Source organism: Tinamus guttatus, unplaced genomic scaffold (genome assembly GCF_059628265.1).
Source record: "Tinamus guttatus ecotype Peru unplaced genomic scaffold, ASM5962826v1 Tinamus_guttatus_pri_ptg000317l, whole genome shotgun sequence".
Lineage (NCBI taxonomy): Eukaryota > Metazoa > Chordata > Aves > Tinamiformes > Tinamidae > Tinamus > Tinamus guttatus.
In genome coordinates this window covers 364,880-389,702 of record NW_028288851.1, presented here as the reverse complement: position 1 = coordinate 389,702, position 24,823 = coordinate 364,880, and the positions used below count along the sequence as shown (strand labels likewise).

General features: G+C 63.3%; 2 protein-coding genes across 2 annotated transcripts in view; one reads left to right on the top strand and one right to left on the bottom strand.

Annotated features, from left to right (window-relative positions):
• Positions 1-11,059, top strand: PTPN23 (protein tyrosine phosphatase non-receptor type 23). Its single transcript, XM_088528930.1, has 25 exons — positions 1-101; positions 1,682-1,756; positions 2,206-2,333; positions 2,816-2,892; positions 3,003-3,052; positions 3,315-3,446; positions 3,638-3,718; positions 3,992-4,123; positions 4,320-4,367; positions 4,633-4,689; positions 4,850-4,908; positions 5,143-5,222; positions 5,355-5,469; positions 5,859-5,924; positions 6,034-6,179; positions 6,369-6,686; positions 6,772-6,926; positions 7,051-7,202; positions 7,397-7,576; positions 7,672-9,490; positions 9,693-9,877; positions 9,962-10,066; positions 10,152-10,290; positions 10,357-10,470; positions 10,572-11,059. The coding sequence occupies exons 1-25, from the start codon at positions 18-20 to the stop codon at positions 11,055-11,057; spliced, it is 4,983 nt and encodes a 1,660-aa protein (XP_088385056.1). The 5' UTR covers positions 1-17; the 3' UTR covers positions 11,058-11,059.
• An 855-nt stretch (positions 11,060-11,914) lies between these two features.
• SCAP (SREBF chaperone) overlaps positions 11,915-24,823 on the bottom strand; it is a 36,205-nt gene continuing 23,296 nt past the window's right edge. The window contains exons 10-22 of the mRNA XM_088528929.1: positions 21,001-21,099; positions 20,111-20,329; positions 18,680-19,092; positions 17,825-18,019; positions 16,756-16,951; positions 15,998-16,113; positions 15,295-15,862; positions 14,166-14,251; positions 13,629-13,711; positions 13,086-13,252; positions 12,586-12,666; positions 12,246-12,452; positions 11,915-12,163 (exon numbers count right to left, since the gene is read on the bottom strand). Of these exons, the coding sequence (XP_088385055.1) occupies positions 11,918-12,163; positions 12,246-12,452; positions 12,586-12,666; positions 13,086-13,252; positions 13,629-13,711; positions 14,166-14,251; positions 15,295-15,862; positions 15,998-16,113; positions 16,756-16,951; positions 17,825-18,019; positions 18,680-19,092; positions 20,111-20,329; positions 21,001-21,099 (2,676 nt within the window). The 3' untranslated portion in view covers positions 11,915-11,917. The remainder of the gene's footprint in view (positions 12,164-12,245; positions 12,453-12,585; positions 12,667-13,085; positions 13,253-13,628; positions 13,712-14,165; positions 14,252-15,294; positions 15,863-15,997; positions 16,114-16,755; positions 16,952-17,824; positions 18,020-18,679; positions 19,093-20,110; positions 20,330-21,000; positions 21,100-24,823) is intronic.

The window sequence follows — 24,823 nt, the reverse complement described above, 5'->3', positions numbered from 1 at the left end:
GGGCGGGCCGGGCCGCCATGGAGGCCGTGCCCCGCATGCCCATGATCTGGCTCGACCTTAAGGAGGCCGGAGAGTTCGCGTTCAGCAGCGCCGTCAAGAAGGTGCGGGCCGGGGGTGCGCGCGGGGGACCGCGCGGCTTGTGGCTTTTTTGTGTTTTTGTTTTTTTTTCGTGGCGTTTTGTGGCGTTTTTGAGGCGTTTCTGTTGCTCGGGGGGGTCTGTGGCGCACGGAGGGTGTAGGGGTGGGTCGGGGTGTTCTCCCGTGGGGGCGGAGGGTGCTCAGGAGGTTGTTGTGGGGGGACCCGGGGCTCTCTGTGGAGACTGGCGGTGGGTTGGGGGGTTCTGGGGGTGTTGGGGGGTTCTCGAGGGGCGTTGGAGGGTTCTGGGATATTTTGGGGGGCCCCGGGGGGTGTTTGGGAGGTTCCGTGGGGAAGGGGGGGGTCTGTGGATTTTTAGGGGGTGCCTGGGGGGTGTTTGGGGTTCAGACCCCAAATCCGGGCCCCCCGGGGGTGCCTGGGGGGCGCGGGAGGCCCCGGGACTGTTCGGGGCTGCACAGGGGGACGGAGGGCAGCCCCAGGGAAAGGGAGCCTGGAGCCGCCAGGCCCCGTTTCCTCCTTGTCCACAAACATCCCGGCTCCAGAGGCGCCTCCTTCCCTGTCCCGGGGCCTCCTTCCCTGTCCCGGGGCCTCCTTCCCTGTCCCGGGGCCTCCTTCCCATCTCTTTCGGTTCCTGAACGTTTTTGCAGAAGCAGGAAGGCAACGGAAGGGAAGGGACGCGGTCCTCCCGCTCCCGGCACCTCTTCTCTTGCTGCTGAAAACACCCGGCTGGGGCTGCTCCCCTTCTGCTTTCCAGTTTTTTACAAACTGGAGAGTGATCAAGCTCTTAATTACCCATCTATAAACACAAAAAAGAGCGTTTTGGGGTGCCACTCACAGCCCAAAGCCGCGATTTTGCAACCAGCTTCGTGGGAAGTGGGTGGGTTTATCCCGGGAAGTGGCACCGCGGGGCAGCCAGGCATCCCGTGGAACCGGAGCGCCAGTCCCGGCTCCGGCACGGAGCGTCCGCGGGAGCTGAGTCATTGCTCGGGATTCCGGGAGCACGTTTGCCCTTTCTGGGTGTTTTTCCCGGCTCTGGCTCCGTAGTTTTCCCGCCTGCTGCCGCTTTCCTTGTCCTTTGCTCCGGTGCCATAAGCCCTGTCTCTGGCCGGTGCGGTGCTTGGCCCCGGCTGAAGGCGCTTTCCTTGAATCCAGGTGGGAATCTGGGAAGACCTCTCTTGGTCCAGCCTCAAACAAGGCCTATCCCGTTGGCCAGGGCTTTCCAGGACCTTAATGGTCACGGAAGGTTTTTACTGAAGCCCTGGAGCTCTTCCTGGCGCTGGTCCGGGACGGATCCATGCCTCTTTCCCGGGATTTTTGTCTTAGTTTTTGCAAGAGCCTTCGAGCAGGGGCTGGGAGAGGCTGGTGCTCTTCCCTTGGAGCATCTTTTCCTCCCGTCGCTGCCGCAGGGATGCGAATCCCGCGGTCTCGCTCCGTCCCCCCGGTCCGGCCATAGGGATTTCCCTTGCACCTCCCTGGAAAACCACCCGGAGGGCTTCAGTTTAGGGCTGGGAATATTCGGTGTCACTGCTGGCTCTGGGAGTGTCACCGGATGGGATCCGGCTGCCACTGCTCTCTTCTCTTCCAGTTCGTGCTGAAGAACTATGGGGAGAACCCGGAGAACTACAACGAGGAGCTGCGGAAGCTGGAGGGGCTCCGGCAGGTGAGCGCCGCCGCGGGATCCCTCCCAAATCCCCACCCAGCCCAGGATCTTCCTGGTTATCCACTCCTGGATCCTCGGATTAGCGCCAGCCGCCGCGCTCATCCGTGCGGGAGCTGCCGAGCTGGGTTTTATCAGTCACTGCCCTCGTGATGTGCAGGGGATCTCCCATTTCAGTCGCTCCCAAATCCTTCCCGTTGGGTTTTGGGCACTCTGGATGCAGCGCGTTGCTCCCTCCTCTCTCATTTTTTAGGGAAATCCCTGTCTTTCCAGGTGCGTTAGGCGGATATTTTCCTTAAGGCTGGGGCCTCCCTCTGTCCTGCGGAGCCGTTTGGAGCTGCGGGTGGCCGGGGAGGTTGTGCCGCGATGGTGTAACCTTAGCAATGTACCAAAACGGTGTGTAACAACGTAATAAATACGATGATAAACATGACGGTGGTGTCGCTCCGCAGAGCGCCGTGACGGTGCCGCGGGACTTCGAGGGCTGCAGCACCCTCAGGAAATACTTCGGGCAGCTCCACTACCTGCAGAGCCGCATCCCCATGGGCGCCGAGCAGGAGGCCGCCGTGCCCGTCGCCTGGTGAGTGCCGGGGCCCCGTCCCCCTGTCCCCAGGGTCCCCTGCCCGCTGCCCACGCTGCCTTGTCCCTTTGGCTGCCAGCTGTGCTCTCCCTGCGCCTTTAGTGGCACTTTTGGGCACGCGGTGGCGGATTCCAAGGATGTCCCGGCAAGGGGACCCTCGAGGGAGGCAGCGTCCTGGCCCGGGATGGGGCTCAGCTCGGGCTTCCCGGCCCCAGGGGCACATGAGGCAGCGCTTGGCTGCAAGGCCACACGCCAGGACAGTGTCACCGTGCCAGGCGACGGTCCCCTGCGTGGCAGAGTAGCTCGGATGGGTGTAACGGGGCTTCCATGTCCGTGCGGAGCCTGCGCACGGACACGGATGTGATCCTGATGGATCCACACAGGGCAATGCCTGGCTGGAGGCACCCTCTGCCCCAACAGCCTTTCCCCGGGAACACCGCGAGCTCCGCCTGTAGCTAACACCCGGGCGCCTCTCCCTGCAGGACCGAGATCTTCTCGGGCAAGACGGTGACTCACGAGGACATCAAGTACGAGCAGGCCTGCATCCTGTACAACCTGGGTAAGGCCATACGGTACGAGACGCCCGGTGCCGGTCCCCGGGACCCCGTGCCCGGGGACACGCGTGGTGGCACGCGGTGGCCCCGCTCAGCCGTGGCCCCGTTCCTGCAGGTGCGCTGCACTCCATGCTGGGCGCCATGGACAAGAGAGTGTCCGAGGAGGTAACTCCAAACCCCCTTCGTGTCCCTCGAGCGACTTCCTTGTCCCCCGCGGTCAATGAGGGTTTCTCCCGTCACGGGTGACCACAGGCATCCCTGTGGGAGACAATCCCAATGCCTGCGTGACCTAAGCACGGTGTATGATGTCCTGAGGGGCCGTTGTCCCCAACTCGCTGATCCAGGAGCCTCCTCCGAGCTCTTGGTGGCAGCAGGCGCCTTGCTGCGGCGCGGCCCCGCGCGTCTCACGCGTGTCCCCCTGTCCCAGGGCATGAAGGTCTCGTGCACCCACTTCCAGTGCGCGGCCGGCGCCTTCACGTACCTGCGGGATCACTTCCCGCACTCCTACAGCGTGGACATGAGCCACCAGATCCTCAACCTCAACATCAACCTCATGCTGGTAGGGAGCGGGCACCGGCTGTGGGGCCCTGGGCACGCTGGGGTGGCTCCTCGCGCCCCTCGGGGACACCGGAGGGGACGGGGGACCTATGGAGCGTGTCCCTGGCTGGGGCCGGAGCCTCGATGGGGTGGGAGGCTTTCCCAAGGGAAATAGATGTGGCGGAAGCCTGGAATTCCCCTCCATCTCCACAGGGCCAGGCGCAGGAGTGTCTCCTGGAGAAGTCCATGCTGGACAACAGGAAGAGCTTCCTCGTGGCCCGGATCAGCGCCCAGGTGAGAGGCTGGATAAGCTCCGCCGCGAGCGCTTCCCGCTACGGACACAGCGCGTTCCCGCCCGAGCGCCCCGGGTCCCCTGGCTCTGCTCCAGCCACTGGTTTTTCTTGGATCACATATTTCCTGGGTCGGAACCAGGGATGCAAGCGCTGCCTGGTTTCGACCCAAAACTCAATATTTGCCATTCATTCCAGTTTGAACTAGGATCAGGTTTCCTGCAGGGTTTCCAAACGCCACAAATCCATGCCAATTCCTCTGCCTCTCCATCCGTAGGTCGTGGATTACTACAAAGAGGCCTGTCGGGCTTTGGAAAACTCGGAGACCGCTTCCCTGCTGGGGAAGATCCAGAAAGACTGGAAGAAATTGGTTCAGATGAAGATCTACTATTTTGCTGCTGTGGCTCATGTAAGTGGGGAGAACGGGCTCTTTTTTGGGGTAGTTTTGGCTGTGAATGGGCCCTGCCCGGGGCTCCCACCATGGCTGGCTCACCACGACACAGCTGACAAACAGGCTCCGGTGGCTCGGGGGATTTTGCTGCCTTTTCCAAAGATCTCCCTCTGGATAAGAAGCTCTGACATTGCTGCCGTGTGTTTTGTTGCAGTTGCACATGGGAAAACAGGCCGAGGAGCAGCAGAAATTTGGGGAAAGGGTAAGAACCACCACGCGGGCTCCTCCAGCATAGCCCTGGCAGGGCTTGCTTGGCAGGGCCCCTTGCTTGGGCCACCTGGGGAGGCCCTGCTGTCCCAACGGAGCTCCAGCCCTCGGGAGCTGCTGGTGACGTTCAGGCACGAAGGCACGAGCTTCTGTGCCAGCTGGATAAGAATTTAGAATTTAGATCAGATTATTTATTAGATTATTTTAGAATTTAGATTTAGAATCTAAGAATTCAGACGTAGTCCCTGTTCTCCCTGCAGGTCATCTACTTCCAGAGCGCTCTGGATAAGCTCAACGAAGCCATCAAGCTGGCCAAGGTGGGCTCCTTCCCCGTGGACATGGGAAGCCACCGCTGGGAACGGTCCTTTCATGTCCCCACGGTGCCTGCGGAAAAGCCCTGGGGCTGCTGGGCTTGGTGGCCACCAGGACCACCGTGCCCGTTGCCCGGCGCGCGCTAACCCGCTCTCGCTCCTGCAGGGCCAGCCAGAAACGGTGCAGGAAGCCCTGAGATTCACCATGGATGTCATCGGTGGCAAGTGAGTCTGTGCACAGGGTGTCCATCCTGTCAGTGTGGGGTCGGAGGTGCCCGGGTGGGCAGAGCCGCCGCGGGAAGGGCTTTGGCTTGGGGACATCCTCCGTGCGCTCCGTGCCCTTCCGGAGGCGCCGGGGCCGCGCGGCCGCCGTGGGAATCGCTCCCTGCTCTCCCTGGAGCCAGGCCGGGAGGAGCAGAGCCTGGCCCGGGCCAACGCGGCCGCGCGTCTCGCTCCCAGGTACAACTCGGCCAAGAAGGACAACGACTTCATCTACCACGAGGCCGTGCCGGCGCTGGACACCCTGCAGGCTGTGAAAGGTGAGCCCAGGAGGAATGAGCTCCACGAGGGTGATGGTAGGAGAGGGGGACGTGGATATCGGAGCCTCCCCGGGACCTGCCGGGTGCGGAGGGGCCCCGGGGATGGCAGCGTGTCGTGTGTTGGGCTTCCAGGCGCCCCGCTGGTGAAGGCCCTGCCTGTGAACCCCACGGACCCGGCTGTCACCGGCCCCGACATCTTCGCCAAGCTGGTTCCCATGGCCGCCCACGAGGCCTCCTCGCTCTACAGGTGCGTCCCGGCCCGCGGCGCCCGCGCCGGGCACAGCACGGAGCCTCCAGGGAGCCCCAGGGGGCCCGAGCAGCCCCGGCAATTCCCATGGAGAGCCAAGGTCCCCCCAGAGCATCCCCCTCCACCTACCTCATCGGCACCCTCAGGGGTGGCCGGGACGGGCGGGCGGGGAGAGCGGCCTCGGAGGCCCCTTGGGGACACCATGGGACATCCCCTGGCCCCACATCCAGCTCCCATCTGGTGTCTCCCTCCTGGCACCCCAAGGAGAGCTGCTGCCTGGCCCAGAGGGCTCCGTGCAGCCGGGCCGGGGGCTCTCGAGGCTCGGAGCAGTGTGACAAGGGAGAGGAGGCCCCGCACGCGTCCTCACCCAGGGCTCTCCGCTCTTGCAGCGAGGAGAAGGCCAAGCTGCTGCGAGACGTGATGGCCAAGATCGAGGCCAAGAACGAGGTGCTGGAGTAAGTGCGAGCGGGACGCGGACGGGCCCCGGCGCCGCCGTCCCCGGGGCGGCCTCCCCGCGCGCGGGGGAGGCTCCGCCGCCGCTCAGGGGCTGCCTCCCGCCCGCAGCCAGTTCATGGACTCCATGCAGCTGGACGCCGACACCGTGGACAACCTGGACATGTACAGCCACATCCCGCCCGTGCTCATGGAGAAGTGCGCCGCGCTCAGCGTGCGCCCCGACACCGTCAAGAACCTGGTGCAGTCTATGCAGGGTGAGCGCGCGGGGGCCGGCCACATTCCGCAGTGCCAGGAGGGAGCTGCTCCTGCAGCTCCACAAGCTCCACAAGCTGCTCCCTCGAGGGCCACTTTGGGGGCTGGAGGAGCAGGGCCCATGTGAGATGGGCTCCAGGGGCTGCTCCAGCCTTTGGCCAGCAACGTGGCCTCGGTGTCCCTGCCTGCAGCGCTCTCCGGGGTCTTCACTGACGTGGAGGCCTCCCTGAAGGAGATCAGGGACCTCCTGGAGGAGGACGAGGCGCAGGAGCGGAAGCTGCAGGAGCTGCTGGGGAAGAGCCCGCCGGGGCCACGCGCGTCCCCGCCGGTGCCGGCCCTGGCCGAGGTGAGCAAGGAGTGCTCCAAGTACCTGGAGGTGCACGAGAAGGCCAGCTTCACCAACACGGAGCTGCACAAGGCCATGAACCTGCACATCGGCAACCTGCGCCTGCTCAGCGGCCCGCTGGAGCAGGTCCGGGCCGCGCTGCCCGCGCCGGCGCTGAGCGAGGGTGAGCGGCGCCGCGCGGTCCCCGGCGCCCCGGGGGGCTCCCCTGTGGGCTCACAGCTCACATGTGGCACCGGCGCTGCCCGCAGACGACAAGCAGGTGCTGCAGAACCTCAAGCGGGTGCTGGCCAAGGTGCAGGAGATGCGGGAGCAGCGGGCGGCGCTGGAGCAGCAGCTGCGCGACATGATCCAGAAGGACGATATCACCACGTCGCTGGTCACCGCCGACCACTCCGAGATGAAGGTGCCACCCACGGGGCTTGGCCAAGGCCCTCCCGTGTCCCTGTCACGACTGCGGCGCTGGCTCTGCCCTGGCCCTGCGGTGGCATCGGGCGCCCGCGGTCCCTGAGGCCCTGCTCTCTTGGCAGAAACTCTTTGAGGAGCAGCTGAAGAAGTACGACCAGATCAAGGTGTACCTGGAGCAGAACCTGGCGGCCCAGGAGAACGTCCTGAAGGCCCTCACCGACGCCAACGTCAAGTACGCGGCCGTGCGCAAGGCCCTGGCCGAGGTGGAGCACAAGTGAGTGAGCGCCGGGCACCGGGGGGAACAGCCTCGGACGGGGGCTTGGGACACCCCAAAGTGCCTGGCTGGGGTGGAGGGGTGGCTGCCATGGCCTGTCCCTTGTCAGGGGCCAGTGCTGGAGGCCACAATGGCCCTTGGTGCCTCAGCCCGGGCCAGGAGGGATAACTGAGCACCATGTGCCCTGTGCCCAGGTGGAACACCACCGTGCAGACCCTGGTGGCCTCGTACGAAGCCTACGAGGACCTGATGAAGAAATCGCAGGAGGGCAAGGACTTCTACACGGACCTGGAGGGGAAGGCGGCCAAGCTGCTGGAGAAGGCGCGGGCCGCCTGCCGCGCCGCCGACGCCGCCCGCCAGCAGCTCCTGGAGAAGTAGGTGGCACCGGGCGCGGAGCCGGGAATGCGGGGCCAGGGATTGGGGTGGATTGAGGATCTCGGCGGGGCTGACGGTCACTGCGTCCCAGCAGGGAGCTGAAGAAGCAGCCGCCGCCGCGGCCCACGGCGCCCAAACCGGCCCTGCCGCGGACGCCCGCGGCGCTGGAGGCGGCGGAGGCGCCGGGCGCGCTGGCGCTGGGCGAGCTGCCCGCGGAGCTGCGTGGCCTCCCCGCCGACGTGCTGGCCGCCCACCTGGCCTGCCTGCCGCCCGCCGCGCTGGCCCCGCGGCCCGCGGGCGCCCCGGGGCTCCCGGCACAGCCCTTCGCCCGCCCGCCCGCGCCCTACGGCCCCTTCGCACCACTGCCGCCCGCCGCCAACGCGGCCGCCCCGCTGCTCCGCGCCCCGGGGCAGCCCGGCTACGCGGGGCCGCCTGTGCCATCCGCCACGGCGCTGCCCTCGGCCATGCCCACGGCGCTGCCCCCCACTGTGCCCACAGCGCTGCCCCCCACAGCGCTGCCCCACACTGTGCCCACCCCACTACCCCCTACAGCGCTGCCCCCCACCGTGCCCACCCCGCTACCATCCACAGCGCTGCCCCCCACCGTGCCCACCCCGCTACCATCCACAGCGCTGCCCCCCACTGTGCCCACCCCACTACCATCCACGGCGCTGCCCCCCACGGCGCTGCCCCCCACTGTGCCCACGGTGCTGCCCCCACGCTCGTCCCCCCAGCACGGAGCCCCCCCGGCGCCCGCCTACACCCTGGGCCACCCCGGGGGGCCCCCGCCCGGCCCCCTGCGGCCCCCGGCGCTGCCGGGCGGCCCCGAGGCGCCCGCGGGCGCCCGCCCGTCCCCCGCCCCCGTGGACACCGTCCCCGTCCCCTGCGCGCCCGCGCCGGGGCTGCCGCCGCCCGGGGGCTTCCTGCCCGCCCAGCGCCCGGGCGGCCCCTTCCCCTACGCGCCGGGGCCCTTCGCGCCGGCGCCCGCCGCCTTCCCGGGGGGGCAGCGCCCGCCGGCGCCCGCCGCCCCCCTGCAGCCCTTCCCCGCTGCGGCCGCCCCCTTCCTGGCGCCCGCCCGCGGCCCCCCGGCCCCGCCGCCCTTCCCGGCGGGGCCCTTCGCGCCGCCCTTCGCCGCGGGGCTCCCGGCGGCAGCACCGCTCTACGCGCCGCCCGCGCCGGAGCCGCTGCCGCCCCGCGCGGCGCCGCTGCCCTTCGGCTGCGCCCCGGCGCTGCGCCCCGCGCCCGCCGCCCCGTCCCCGCCGCCCTTCTGCCCCGCGCCGCGGCCGCCCCTCGTGCCCTCCCCGGCGCCGCAACCCGCGGCGCCCCCCGGCGAGGGGCCCTTCCCGCGCGCCGGCGCGGCCACCACCGACGACCTGCTGTCGTCCAGCCCCGAGAGCCAGCACGGCGGCTCCAAGGCGCCCGGGGGGCCGCCGCTGCTGCAGCCCACCAAGGCGGACGCCAAGGAGGGCCAGCGGCCCCGGGCGCTGCAGCTCATCGAGAGCGACCCGTACGAGCAGCCCGAGCGGCTGCAGCGGCTGCGCGCCGAGCTCGAGCGCTTCCGCGGCCTCGTGGCGCGGCTGGAGCGCCCGGCGCAGCTCGACGCCGTCTGGAAGGAGCTGCAGGACGCGCAGGAGCGCGACGCGCGGCAGCTCTCCATCGCCATCGCCCGCTGCTACTCCATGAAGAACCGCCACCAGGACGTCATGCCCTACGACCGCAACCGCGTGCTGCTGCGCTCGGGCAAGGACGACTACATCAACGCGAGCCGCGTCGAGGACCTGTCGCCCTACTGCCCCGCCATCATCGCCACGCAGGCGCCGCTGCTCGGCACCGCCGCCGACTTCTGGCTCATGATCTACGAGCAGAAGGTGTCCGTGGTCGTCATGCTGGTGTCCGAGCAGGAGCTGGACAAGGTAGCGCCAGGCCTGGCCCCTTGGTGCCCGTCGCACCCTGGGGCGGCCGCAGGGCGAGGGGAGGGCAAAGCCTGGAGGTTCTTCCTCCCTGTCCTGCACATGAGACCCCCGCGGGGGCACCCTGGGCAGCCCCTTGGTGGCCAGAGCCACCGCGGGGCTGCCCCACGTGTCCCGACCGCCCTTCCCCTCCTGTTCCCCCCAGCAAAAGGTGCTGCGCTACTTCCCGTCGGAGCGGGGCCAGCCCATGGTGCAGGGGCCGGTGACGCTGGTGCTGAGCAGCGTGCGGGCGGCCGCCACGCACGTGGAGCGCATGATGACGCTGCAGTACCGCGAGCAGAGCCTCAAGCGCACCGTGGTCCACCTGCAGTTCACCTCGTGGCCCGAGCTGTAGGCGCCGCGCGGGGCGCGACGGCGCGGGGGGCACGCGGCGCCGCCGCCCGCGTCCGCTCCTGAGCGCCGCTCGTCCCGCAGGGGCCTCCCCGAGAGCAAGGGCAGCCTCCTGCGCTTCATCCACGACGTGCACGGACACTACCTGCACCAGCGCCCGCTGCACACGCCCGTCGTGGTGCACTGCAGGTGAGCGCGGGACCCCCCGCATCCCCCCAGATCCCTCCCGGGTGCCCCAGGATCCCCCCCGGACACCCCGGTTGTTGTCGCGCAGCTCCGGCGTGGGCCGCACCGGCGCCTTCTGCCTGCTCTACGCGGCCGTGCAGGAGGTGGAGGCCGGCAACGGGATCCCGGCGCTGGCGCCGCTCGTGCGGCGGCTGCGGCAGCAGCGCAAGCACATGCTGCAGGAGAAGGTACCGGGCGGGGGGCGGCCGGGGGCTCTCCCCACCCTCCTCCTCCTCATCCTCCTGCTCTTGCAGCTGCACCTCAAGTTCTGCTTCGAGGCGCTGCTGCTGCACGTGGAGCAGCTGCTGCAGCGGCACGGCGCCGGCCCCCCCGCCGCCTGCAAGGCCCCCGGCGCCGCCTCCCCCAAGGTGGGTGCCCGGCCCGGGGGGCCGCAGCGTGGGGAGGGTCTGCGCCCCCCATTGATGGCATGGGGAGGGTCTGTGCCCCGCTCACGGTGTCGCTCCCCCAGCCCTACGTGCAGCAGGACCCGCAGGACCTGGTGCTGGGGGGGGACGTGCCCATCAGCTCCATCCAGGCCACCATCGCCAAGCTGAGCGTGCGGGCGCCGGGCGCGGAGCCGCCCGCGAGCTGGACGATGGAGCCAGCGCCCGAGGCGCCCGCCGAGGCCGAGGGACCCCCTGTGCCCAGCGCCGCCGCCGAGGCCGCCGCTGCCACCACCCCGGAGCCGCCCGAGCTCCCCGGGGACGACGGGAGCAGCAACCACGTCGCGGAGGCGCCCGCGGTGCCGCCGGCCGCGCCGCCGGCCTCGTCGCTGGAGCTGCTGGCGTCGCTCACGCCCGAGGCCTTCACGCTGGACGCGGCGCTCAAGGGCAAGCAGCGCATGAACAAGCAGAACTTCCTGCAGGCGCAGGCGGGCGAAGGGCTGCGCGGGGCCCCGGTCGGTGACGACCCCCTCAGCCTCCTCGACCCGCTCTGGAGCCTCAACAAGACGTGAGGGGGCGGCTGGCAGCGCCACGGGGCTGCCTCCGGCCGGGGCCCCGTTCCAGGGGTACTGCTGGGACTGTGGGTTGGTGGTGGTGGGTGGTGCAGGACCCCCCGTCCGGGTGTTGTGCGGGTGTCAGGGGGTCTCGGCTGCCGGCGGGGCCCCCCAGCTCCCCAGGGACTTCTGCAGCTCTTTGCTACTCCAATAAAGAGTTTGAGCAGGCGCCGTTGGGCCTCGGCGTTGGCACGGGGGGGGACAGCGAGGACGCGGCGCCGCTCGTGTTAGTCGCGTTTACTGCCCGCGTCTCAGTACATGTTATAAAACAGTCCGGTACAAAAAAGCGTCCGCCGCGCGGTGCAAAGCGCACGGCGGGGCTAAGGCCACGCGCGGCCCCGCGGGCAGGGGCTGGAGCTGCTCCCGGCCTCGGCCTCCCCCGGCTCCCGCCCGGGGCTGCTGCACCCCCCGGCACGGGGTTGGGGGGGACGGAGAGGGGCCCCCACCTGAGAAGAGGCTCCTTCCTCCTCCCTCCCCGCGGGAGGAAGAGGAGGAGGAAGGTGCTGTAGCTGCAGCCTGGGTGGAGGAGCGCGGCGGGAGGCTGCTGGGGCTCCTGCCGTAATAAATAACTATATACAGCACATAAATAAATAGGGCAGGCCGGGCTGCGGCCTGGGGGCAGCTACGGGGCCCCACGAGCCGCCCTCCCGAGAGCCCCTCCGTGCCCTGGCAGCCCCTCTGCAGCCCCCGGCACCGCGCGGGCCCCCCATGCCGGCCACGGGGACCGAGAGAGGAAGAGGAGGCAGCGCCGGGTCCCCGCAGGCCGCTGGGGCCGGGAGGGCTGGAGGCGGCACCGGCTGCCCCACGCTGCCCCACGCTCAGTCCAGCTTCTCCAGCACGGAGGGCACGTAGACCAGGCTGAGCTCGCTGCCGAAGTTGCACACGATGGCGGCGTTCTCCAGCACCAGGATCTGGCGCGCGGGCTGCGACTCGTTGCTCTTGCCCAGGTAGACGGTCTGCAGCAGGTCGCCGTAGCCGATGTCCCAGAAGGAGACGCAGCCCTGGCCGCCCGTCACCAGCAGGTTGTCGGAGATGACGCCCAGGCTGGCGCCGCAGCCCAGCTCCTGCGCGGGACACGCGGGGTCAGCGGGACGCCCGGAGCCCCCCTGGCACCCCGCGGGGCGCCGGCCCCCGCCGCGTCCTGACCTGCTGGATGGAGTAGAGTTTGATCCCCGAGCTCCGGTCCCAGATGCTGATGACGTCGTCGAGGCCGCTGCTGATGACGCAGGACGTGGTGCAGGTGAGGGAGGTGACGTCCCCGCGGTGGGCATACATGTGGCTCACCTTGCTGCCCGTCAGCACGTCCCACAGGCAGATGGCCCCGTCCTGGCCGCCGCTCGCCAGCGCCATCGTCTGCGGGGGCCGCGCGGGACGAGGCCGGTGAGGGCGCGCGCAGGGACGCCGACGCGGGGACGCGACGCCCTCGGGAGGGCACACGGTCCCGGCGGGGCGCGTGGGGGAGCGTGCGGGGCCGCCCTGCACCCACCTGGTCCATGTAGACGGCGGTGATGGCCCCCGAGTGGCCCTGCAGCGTGAAGAGGCAGCACGAGTCCTCCAGGCGGAACACCTGCGGGACGGGAGGAGCGCGGGCAGCCACGGCCACGGCCCGACCGCGTGACGGACACCGGCGCCGCGGGCCCAGGGCTGCCTCCAGCTGGGCTCCGAGGAGCCCCCGCAGCCTCTGCACAATCCGGTTTGGAGCTCGAGTGACCGCGGCTGCTGCAGCCTGTGCTGCCTCCCCGCAGAGCCCGACCTTGCTCTTCCCAAACGCACCCAGCCCCACGGCACGAGCAGCTCATGCTGCTCCGCGCACGATGCGAGACGCTCCACAAAGGTTTCCTGGGGACAGCCCAGTCCTCCCTGCACCGCAGCCACACCGAGCCCCACGCAGGGTGACTATGGAGCGCCCTGTGTTGGCTCCAGCACCAATGACACAGGTTTCCTTGGCCGTGCCAGGGCTGCCCCATGCCCACCGAGGGTCCCTACCCGCAGCGTGTGGTCCTGGCTGCCCGTGACGAGGCGCCCGGCCGCGGCCTTGAGCGCCGTGATGGGCTTCTGGTGGGCGCAGGACACGGTGTGCGTGAGCTGGCACAGGACGATGTCGCTGCTGCTGAACACAGGCGACGCGGGGACGCTGCTCCTGCTCGGGGCGCCTGCGGGGACGCGGGGATGAGCGCCCGGCGCCAGGACACCCCCCGCCACCTCCACCAGGCCGGGAGCCCAGGACGCTCAACCAGAAGAGAGTTTTGAGCCCAGTTCTACGTGCAGAGCCCCCAGGAGCTGCACGAGGTGCCGAGAAGGGAGACCTGGCCCAAACCAGGGAGCCCGGTGAGGCCAGGGCCAAGCTCCAGCCCTCCTGGAGAAGCAGCTCCCACGAGGCCCCAGGGGCCTCCCAAAGGGCTCCCCACCGCCCCGCAGCCTCGGGGCTGGCATCCCGCAAGGCAGCTTCGGGGTTGGGAATTCTTTCCTTGAGGGGAGCTAAGGGAATGGGAGTGAGAGGGAGGAGAGGGCTCCGTGGCGCCCGCTCACCTCGGAACTGCAGGTGGTTCAAGGACGTGTGCGTTTCTAGCGAGAAGAAATCCAACGAGCCGTTGAGCCGGGCGGCCACGATCCTGAGAGGGAAAGTCGGGATGCAGAGAGGCCCCGCAGCGACGCGCGCCGGCCCGGCCACGTCTGGGAGCCGGGGAGGCTCCCGGCGCTGCGACATTCCTGACTGCGAGGAAAGGAGCTTGGGAATTACATTCTGGGAGCCCAAACAAACCAACGGACGGGAATGTCCTTTGGACCGCAGCAAAAAATGTGTGGAAACAGAAAACCCAAAGCTCCATCTCTCAGCCTGGAATAATGCTGGATATTCGGCTACTAGAATGACTGCATATGGGTATGAAAACAGAGCGGGGTGCCAGAACACGACACGGAAAATCCTTCTGTCGTTCTGCACTCGGGAGGAGGATGCATGGGTGAGGAAAGGGCTTCCCTATGGACTCGTTTCCCACCTGGATTGGCTCCATCATGGCACCCCGTATCCTTCCCCTCCTCCCCGGAGCCCCGGCACGGCGGCGCTACCTGTTGTTCAGGAACACCAGGGCCGTGATGCCGGACTGACCGTCCTCGTTGCTGCTGCGCAGGGTCCCCTCGATGGCGTCCCACACCTGCAAGGACAAGGACGGGTCACGCGTCGCGGTGGCCCCGTGCGCGGCGCTCCGGGCGGCGGCGATGGAGGCAGCTCCCGCTCCGCGCCGCATCCCTGCGTTTATCTTCGAGGAAACACCGTCCCTTTGTTCAACATAAAAATGATGGATTGAGTCAGTTCCTTCTAAGGAACCATCTTCTAAAGTTCACACCAATAACTGATATTTTATTCAGAACATCACGGAGTTGAAGTGTCTTTTGTCCTGGGAGCGTAAGGGACACTAACTTGGGCGCCATCCAGTGCTGAGCCCTGCTCGCTCCCGGTTCCTGGGAATGACGGAAACTGGAACCAAGATTCACTCCATGGCTTAAGACAGAGCCCAGAAAGCTCTGAGCTCAAAAACATGTTTAAATGAAGGTCAAAAATGCAGTGAAATCGCCTGCCTGGGTCCCTGGGGAAAGGGCCAGAGTTCCTCTTCTGCTACTCAGGAAGAACAGGCCAAACATTACTAAAAACTTATTTGAAAAATACATTTACTAAAAAAAAAAAAAAAAAAAACTGTATTGATTTTAAAGTGAAAAAAACTAATTTTCAATTTAATTTAGTTTCAGATTAGAGATTTAAATGAGATTTAATTGAAGGATTGGATTTATATTATCCAATTAAAATGTACTTCGAAATCCATACTGATTCCTATGGATTCACATTCTGTCACGGCGGGGCGGGAGCAGCTTCACCCGCTGCCAGGAGCGTCTTGGTGCTTCGTCAGCCTCAACGGCGGCTGCTGCAGTTTAACACCACCTGAAGCAGCTTTTCCTCGCACTGAAACCCTCCTTTGAAATAAAGGACTTTTTGACACGTAAGAACCGGAAAAGACGATGGGCTAAACACCGATTAAAGGAAAAGTTGTCTCAAATCTATTAAAAAAACTGCGTCTGTGCAATAGCAGACTCTGCAGCCCAATCCTTGCTTTGTTCTAGAGTGGAATTAAGATGAAATGTTGAGATGTCCAGAGCGGAAGGGAAGCCTCTGCCCGGTGCTGCTTCCCACCCTCCTCCTCACCTCCAGCTTCCCGTTACTCCGGCCAGCCACGATGAGGTTGCCCTGCAGGTCCAGGCTCCACACGGAGCTTTCCAAGTCTCCTCCCCAGGAGGAGGCCGGGGAGGCCTTGTCGAACGCAGGGAACGTCTCCTCCCCCAGGCTCTTCCTGCGGCCGCAGCCGCCCTCGTCGCTGCCGCAGCTGCGGGCGCGGGGGCTGCCCGGCCCCACGCAGAAGCCGGCCTGGCCGTGCGGCGCCGCGAGGCCGCCGAAGCCGCCGCAGTTGGCGGCGCCCTGCTCTTCGTACACCCTGTTCACCAGGCTGCTGAAATCGTAGCCGGCCTCTTTGTGGCGGGCGCCCACGGCGCGGAGCCGCGGCTCCGACTCGGCCGCCTTCGCCTGCTCCGAGAAGTTGGTGTCGATGAGCGAGGTGAGGTCCGGCTGGTCGCAGAACAGCGGGGGCTGCGGGGGGCTCAGCAGCCTCTTGAGCTGGTGGCCGTTCTCCAAGGAGTCGTCCAGGCCGTTCTTGCCATCCGGGCTCTGATCCCAGCCCTCCTGGTAATCAAAAATGCCGCTGCTGTCTCTCCGCAACCTGAAAGAGCAGCAAGCAGGAATTAGCAGCCTGCGTGAGCATCCAGAAGGGCACCAAGGTTGGGCTGGCTCGTTTTGCACGGCGGGCTTTGCCGTGCTGGCGAGCAGCAGTTACGTGGGCAGAGGAAGCCCTTACCTTGGTTTGGGAATCACGGTGAGGCAGTCTCCGGTCTGAGCATCCCACACGCGGATCTGGCCCACGAGGCAGCAGCTGACGAGCAGCATCCCGTCACTAGCGAGACATTCAATGTCCTGGCAAGGAGCAACAGGCAGAGCTGAGCCTGCAGCCCCGGGATTTACGTGCTCTAGGTGACTCTGCATGCGTGGCGAGGTTGGACGAGCTGATCTCTAAAGGTCCCTTCCAACCTTCATGATTCTATGATTCCTACAGCCACCTTGCTCCAAGGCTAACTAACTGGATGATAAATTCTAAGCCCAAACTACACGGCTGGTTTAGCAACTCATACAGAGAGAGGACAGGACAGTTTGTGTGGTGCAACCTGAGGATGCTTCTAACAGTGGAAACAATATTCAATAGCTCAAACCTATCCCCTAGCTTTTGGGAAGCATCAAAAAAGGACAATTTACTGGGCATGAAAAATGCAGCCTAGGGCCACCCCAAGGAAGGGCAGATCAGCCCAGGTGGGCAAGGGCAACCGTTGGCTATGCAGAGACAGGGATAACAGCAAAACACTGGGAGCAAGTCACAGGATGAAGCGGAGAAGCCCTCCAGGCACCCCGTGCAGCAGTGCCCACGCTGTAGCTGCACAGCATCCGCCTGTTGGCAGCCCTCCAAGGCTGCGTTACACTCGGACCACCTACCTGGCCGGCTGTTAAACAAGACATGAGATAAATGGTGCAAGAGAGGGCAACACCCGCGCCTGCCCAACCTACCATGAGGTGGCCCCTGAGCACCAAGGGGACGATCTCGGTCTCGGGCGGGGAGTAGCCGTAGTCGTCACAGGGCAGGTCCCCCCTCTTCCTGCGGCTGTGCCCGTTCTGCCCGTAGTTCTTGGGGCAGAACACCCGGTACAGGCAGAACAGCAGCAGCACCAGGATGATGCCCGCGGCCAGGCCCAGCGCCGCCACCCTGGTGGGAGAGACAGGGAGATTCGTTACCTCAATTTGTCAACTGAGAAAAATTTCCAACAAACTACTGTAATTTCTGGAAAATGTAATGTTTTGTTTTGTTTTTTTTTAATAGGAAGGTATCCATTTCAACAAGATGTTTAGCCTTTCTAAGAAGAAAAGCACACAGCAATTAAGATAGAAAAAAAAAAAAAGCTAGACAGGGATCAATGTGGAGTGTGTTCAGCAGAGCCAATGAAGACCACAGATGCAGAGGGCAAGCTGGGAGCCTGCCCTCTCATTAGGATGGAAAGTTCCTGGTCTGAATAAGAGCTTTGTCAAAAGCCCAACGAATTGTTCTGCAACCATGACATTTATTCATTTATTCCCAAAGAGGAAGTCCTGTCCCTATTGCCCAGTGTTAAGCCCCTTAACACATGGTTGCTGGAATAACACATGGTTTTAACATCCCCAAGCCATCCAGGTAAGAAGCAGTTTTGAACTATCAAAGCTTCATCTTCAAAAACGCACAGTTAATGGCACAAGGGTTACTAAATGGTAACCACCACTTGCAAATCCGTCGTGTTTGTGTGTCCTTTGTCACCAACACATATTGACAAAGAACTGCCCCTTGGAGCAGCAATAAGCAACATGCACTGGGGATCTGGGCTAGTTCCCAGGGAACTCGGCTGCCGAGAGCCACGTGGCCGTGAACGGTTAATTCGGTGCCACGCGAGCGGAGCTGGAGCATCCTGAGCTTCACGGGACTCTGTTCCGAAGCTCCATGAACATTTTCCATTCTCCCTCTTCCCCGTGGGGACAAAAGCCACCCAAGGAGCAGCCCCGCTTTGTGGGGGACCTGGGGCGCCCGGAATGCCGTGCCAAGGGCTCTCACTTGTAGAGGGTGACGTCCCGGTGCCCTTGGCCCTTGGGTGCCGCTTGCTCGGGCTGAGCGGCAGCGTCCGGCTTCCCGGCGCCCGCGGCCAGGAACGGGTGGTAGCGCCTGGTCTCCTGGGGGTGCCGCACTTCCAAGGCCTCCTGCGGGTTCAGGTAGAGCGTGACGGGGATCGCCGGGAGGATGCTGATGTACCTGCAGGAACGCAAAGGTGGGAACAGCTTAGGGAAAGATGGGAAAATCGGAACAGCTCACGCAGCACACGCAAACAAGGCAGGGCTCTATCTATTTTCAGGACAGTATTTTTAGGTATTCTAAACCAAACTTAAGGGAAAATTTCTTAACAGTGAGGGTGCCAGAGCACTGGAACAGGCTGCCCAGAGAGGTTGTGGAGTCTCCTTCTCTGGAGATCTTCAAACCCACCTGGACACAGTCCTGAGCCCCGTGCTCTGCGTGACCCTGCGTGTGCAGGGGTTGGACTAGGTGATCTCTGAAGGTCCCTTCAACCTTAATGATTCTATGATTATCCCTGTCACTTATGAATAACCATAGGCTGTTTCACACACTTTCAAACGTGTTGTCTCCAAAAGCGTAATCTCCAAGACGAAGGAAGGCAACAAGCACCAAACACGAGCCAGGGAAGAGCAGGAACCCCTGCCCTCAGCACACCGCCCTGTGCAACCTGGCATCTCGGCAGCGTAGCAGAAGGGTCTGATTTAACAGTTTCCTCCTGAAGTCCATTTTGCTACAGAGAAATGTGGAATGCAAATTGTCTATCTCAGAAGGACGAAAGCCTGAGGACAGGGGGAACCCTTGGAGTCAACTCTGCGGGGCGCTGGACCCCAGCCCACTTGCCTCTTGGCCAGGGTGATATTGTAGTAGCTGAAGAGGGACGGCCAGTGTCGAAAGGAGAGCTTCCTCCAGATCTCCTCATCCTCTGCTCCCCAGGTCACCTCCGCTTCCGTGCCAAGCTCCGGCCCATTCCCTCTGCCCTCCGCTCCTTGGGCCCACGTGTGCTGGCTGGTGTCCAGCCCCGGCTTCTGCTCACGCTGCTGGCTCTGGTTCTCCGAGAGCTGCACGGGGTCCGACGGGAAGACCGAGAGATCGATCTTGGGGTCCCCAGCGGGCAGGACGCCCCTGGGAACGGGCATCGGAGGCAGACCAGCTTCGCCCAGCGGGCTCTGCTCAGTGACCTGTGATGTGAGGTAGGTGCGGAGCCCGGCAGGATCCGTGTAGACCAGGATCCCAATCCAGATCACGGTCCCGGCCTACACAGAGGGAACAAGACAATAAGTCTGTTTGGGACATGGTCTTCACGCTTCTCTCCTCCAACCCCTGGGAGAGCTGCTGTTTGCAGAAGACAAGGAGCAGGGACGTTCCTGCTTCCATTACAGAGCAGCAACATCCACAAGAGGGATGGAGAGGGCAAGCTGGGACAGTAACTGCTTTAAACGCTGCAGTTACGCCTGCAAATGGGCAACCCTTCCAGCTTTCTATGTAGTGAAACACCTCCACATCTTTATTCCAGGAACAGAATATTTAATTCCAGCCCGGGAAGATCTTTTGTCTCCAATGGCACAGTCCTAAAAACCTGCTTGTATAAAAATATCTCAAAGGGGGGTTCCCACTCCCACCCGAACGCCTGGCAAACAGCAGAGTTCTGCAGCTAACCCACGCAGAGGGCAAGTACTTGAACCCCGTTTGCCAGAGGGCAGCGTTAAGTCTTGCAGGGGAACAAGGACACATGAAAACTTGGGGCACTTCTTTCCTCTGCACACACACTGGGTCCGGATAGCATCCAAGAGGAAGGGGCAGAGGATACCCCGTCCCCAAGCAGGGCCATAAGGATGATCAGGGGCCTGGAACATCTGCCCTGTGAGGAGAGGCTGAGGGAGCTGGGCCTGTTCAGCTGGAGAAGAGAAGGCTGAGAGGAAACCTGAGCAGTGTCTAGAAGTACCTCAAGGGAGGCAGTGAGGAGGATGGGGCGGCCTCTTCTCACTGGTGGACACCGACAGAACTAGAGGAAACGGCCACAAACTGAAACACCAAAAGTTCCACAGGAACTTAAGGAAAAATTTCTTGCCAGTGAGGGTGCCAGAGCACTGGAACAGGCTGCCCAGAGAGGTTGTGGAGTCTCCTTCTCTGGAGATCTTCAAACCCGCTTGGACGCAGTCCTGTGCCACGTGCTCTAGGTGACCCTGCGTGTGCAGGGGTTGGACTAGATGATCTCTAGAGCTCCCTTCCAACCTCAAGCATTCTGTGATTCTATGATTCTAAGCAACGTACCATGATGAGCCGCTGGGCCAGGCGGGTCCTGGCGAAGAAGTAGATGACGCGGAGGCGCTTGGGCAGGCGCAGGTTGCGGAAGGACGAGGGCTGCAGGGTGATGGTGTGCGGCGTGGCGGGGCGCAGCGCCGGCGGGCGCTCGTGGCGCGGCGCACGGCCGCCCGCCTTGCCGGGGGGCAGGCAGGCCTCGGCGGGGAGCCGCCGCGTCAGGTCGGCGAGCTGCGGGACAAGAGCGTGACGAGGACGAGGACGAGGATGAGGACGAGGGCTCCACACGCATCTGCTGCAAGGTCCCAGGCCCGTCTGGTAGTTATTCTCCTCTTGGCCCACACCTGTCTGTGACCGTGACTCTTCCCATACACTCATGGGACCCTGCACCGCGTGCTCTGGGTGTCCCTGCTTTTGGCCAGTGCCAGGACGAGGGGGAACGGCACAGGCTGAACCCCAGGCAGCTCCATGTCCGTGTGAGGAAGAACTTCCTTGGTGTGAGGGTGCCCGAGCCCTGGCACAGGCTGCCCAGAGAGGCTGTGGAGGCTCCTGCTCTGGAGATCTCCAACCCGCCTGGTTGCGCCCGGGTGCCCCGTGCTCTGGGTGTCCCTGCTGGAGCCGGGGCTGCACTGGGGGGTCCCTGGAGGGCCCTGCCAGCCCCAGCCCTTCTGGGATTCTGGGATTTGCCCATTTATGTACCTGAGAGTGCCTCATCTCCCCAGATATCCTCTTCCCACCACTATGTGTGTGTGTAACCAAGCAAGAATTGCCCTGGGTCTTACATATAGACAAGACTGAGCTGTGTAAGACTGAAAATCAAAGGCTAAGCTGCCCTCAAAGCATCCTGCAGCAGCAGAGCAGACAAAGCCAAGCCACGAGCTGGTGCCCTGCGCCTTCCTTACCTCCATACGGCGAATGTCGATGGACAGCACCGTGGTGAAGAAAAACATCTGCAGGAAGAAGTCGGACACCAGGCCAACAACGGCGAAGAGGCAGAACTCCTGCGGGCAGCACACACGGTTATTAGCTGGGGAAGTGCCGGGACAGCAGGAAATACTGCAACTTCAGAAGGAGAGCAGCTGAGCAAGGCCTTGCCCGAGCGCAGGCCCGGGGGACCGTACTGATTATCAGTGCTTTTTTGGTAACAGTTAGGCGTTTAGTGCTTAAAAATGTCCATTTGAGAATTCACAAACGTATTTACTCGTATGCCAAACTCCTCTGCAATGCTCTGCTTTGCCAGCAGGTGCCAATAGAGAAACAGGCTGGAGAGAAACCTGCAGGAAATGTGCTTAGCAATAGAAACACAGTGCCCAGGTCACCCCTCCGGAGCAAACATGCTCTGCAAATCCCTGTCAGTGCCAGCATCTCCTCCTCTCCCACCCTGCTTTCCACAGCAGCAAAAGAACACAAGAATTTCCGAGTATTTGGGAGTTTTTTCCCTTGGGGGACAAATTCCTGCCAGCACCTAGGAAAGAGCTGGCAAACACAGAAAGATGAAGAGAGCTGACTGGAAGTGCAAGCAAAGCCCTCGGGCTGAGCAGCACATCAAGAGCTGGAGCCCTCACCTGCAGGAGGGACCTGGCAAACGCCCTTCACTGGTGCCCCCGGCGGCCTCGCGGGCCGAGCCGGGACACATCCAGCCTCCCGGGAGGACGGGAGGAGCCACAGCGGGTCCCTTCCTTCCTCCCCCTCCTTTCCATGCCTGTCCCGGCGTCTCGAGCAAGGCCAGAGGGCGGGCGAAGCCCCGTGAAGCGAGAAGAGCCCAAGGCGACGCAAAAGGCTGCCCCAAACCTCCTGCCAAACCTTGAAGCTTCCCCATTCGGTCCAAACTGTTCTTGAAACACCAGCTATCAGCGCCTGGTATTTAAAGATTAGTGAGGCACAAAACGAGATAATCCACAGGGCAGCTGCCCCTCTGCCTCCAAATCTCCCCCAGGAGCAGCCCAAAGCAGCAGCTTCTGCCCAGCTGCTTCTCTCCAGCTCCTTCCTCCACGTTTGGCTGGAGGTTTTTGAGGGGAAGGGATGGAGATGTTATCACAGGTTCTTCTGTCAGGGAATAAAAGCAGAAGGAAAGTGACATTCACCTGGATTTCACCCGTACCCCTGCAAACAGACTGCGAACGGCCGGCTCTGCACATACAGAGATTAATTCTGCTAATGCCTCCACTAATTCCACTTAGGATTAGAAACATCTGAGCCCTGGAGATCTCACACATGCCACAGCACGTGGCAAAGCCCTGAGCGGGAGCAGCGCGAGCAGGACCGGAGCAGAAGGTCCATCCCAACAAGCTTCAGCCGAGGAATTCCTCTTGCTGCTGCATTTCCACATATCCCCCAGCACCCGAGTGCCTGGAGCGCCGAGAGCCTGGAGCAAAGGTCCCCCCGGGGTTTACGCAAGCCCGCTCCCTATCTCAAGGATGCCTTGGCCGTTATCTGCGCCGTGTCCTTCGCTCCAGGGACAGGGACCCGGGCCGCAGCCGATGCCAGCGGAGCCGCCGCCAGCCTTCCTTTGGGAAAAGAGCAGCCAAGGAAAAGCAGGATCGCCCACGGAGCAGGGTGTCACCGCACGGATCCAAGTACTTTAAGGAACAAGAGCACTTTGTTGAGGATAACATGTGGCTGCAGGGTGGAGTGTCAGTTTTTCCCACTACACAGCTGCATTTGCAGCGTGTCCCTCGGGGCTGTGTCACCCTCCTTCCTCCCCTGCAGCGGGTGCCCTCAGCTTCCAGTCCCAACGCGGTTCCCAAGCCCTGTCCCCAGAGCAGGACAGCTCAGAGGACACAGTAACGAGCTGAGGCAGAAGCCCTGATGCTCTTTCAGTGCTGCACAGAGCCAGTAGCCCGACCTCGACAGCCCATTTCGCCTGCAGGTTTCAGTTCACCCTCCTAGGAAGCCAAGGCAGCGATATCCACAGTCCTAAACCTACAGACTCATCCACCCCGTGACATCACCCTGAGCACGTTCAGGACTGGGCTGTTTCTCTACCTACTTATACAGGGCCTTATACAGTCAACAGGGAGGCTCCCTAGGGGCTCAGGACACATATGGGTTGCAGGTGGAGAGTCTTTTGGGATTGTGGGGAGTCTTTTTGGGATTACAAGAGGGATGTGGAGCTGCTGGAGAGAGTCCAGCGCAGGGCCACAAGGATGATCAGGGGCCTGGAACATCTGCCCTATGAGGAGAGGCTGAGGGAGCTGGGCCTGTTCAGCTGGAGAAGAGAAGGCTGAGAGGGGATCTGAGCAGTGTCTAGAAGTACCTCAAGGGAGGCAGTGAGGAGGATGGGCCGGCCTCTTTTCACTGGTGGCCACCGACAGAACTAGAGGCTGGAAATTGAAGCACCAAAAGTTCCACAGGAACTTAAGGAAAAATTTCTTGCCAGTGAGGGTGCCAGAGCACTGGAACAGGCTGCCCAGAGAGGTTGTGGAGTCTCCTTCTCTGGAGATCTTCAAACCCGCTTGGACGCAGTCCTGTGCCACGTGCTCTAGGTGACCCTGCGTGTGCAGGGGTTGGACTAGGTGACCTCGAGAGGTCCCTGCCAACCTTCAGCATTCTGTGATTTTATGATTCCATGATTGCACGAGATTTATGAGGGGCTATTTATTGGACAGACCAAAGACAGGACAAGGTGGGTAGCTAGGTGTTTTGGAGAGGAACAAGAGCAGAAAAACAGAGGCCTAAGGGGATAAAATGGGCCACTGGGGTGAACGGGTTGCTGGTTAACCCGCTTGTCCCGCCATGCCCTGTGCCGGATCAGCGCAAGAGACTGTCCTGTCCCCTCATTAAACTCCTTTTCTAAGTGTGTTGCTGGGCGAGGACACTCCATATCCTGCGTGCATGGAGGTCTGAGCGCCAGCAACTCAGACCAGAGGTGACAGGGACCTGTGTGTCTGGGGTGCCAGCAGCTGGAGACACTCAAGAGAGTGAAAATCAAGTCCTAGCAATTGCAGTGGGACCACAGGGGAGCCCAAGGAGCCCTCTCTTTTGGTCTCGACCAGATCCGGAGCTGGTTCCGGCACCACTGCCTTTTCTGAGGTGGCTCTCAAGGGAAGAGCCACCCTCCTGGCACTGCACTGAGTCTGATGCTGTTGGGGCCTCTGCAGCAACCTGAACACAACCTCATTTGGGTTAAAAACCTAGAAAAACGCAAAGGTTCATCTGAGCTGCTGAACCCAGGCTCCCTTAGCTCCGGGACAAGCAGGCTGCAGTTCTGTTGAGTGGGAGGGCACGCAGGAAAACACAGCCCCACGCCAGCACCACGACGCTCAGGCTCCTGTCCAGGGCTTCCTCCTCCTCTTCAGGGAGGATAAAGTGGCACGTGGGAGGATAAAGTGGCATGGCTCCCTTCATAAGGCTGACTGTGAGGGTCTGGTTCTCACAGAGATGTTCCTTCTGCTGCAGACGCTGCCAGAAGCACTGGCACAAGTCAAGGCTGACCCGAGGGAAAGGCCCATTTGTCACTTCAGTGGCATCCTGTCTCTTCAAGGTTGAAGCAAAGGTGCGAGAGGCCGATATCTGGTGCTATATTTGTCCCTACCTTGAGGTCAAGGACGTATCACTGCCCTTGTGCCCTGAGTTCTCTCAGTTACACCAGGGAGACATCCCAAGCAGCACCGTGAGCCCAAAGCTCCTTCAGTTCCTGAGAGCCTTGGCTAGAAGCCATGGAGGAAGGCAGGGATCGAAGGTCCTTCGTTGCTTACAGCCCCGTGTGCTCCTGAACAGCTCGAG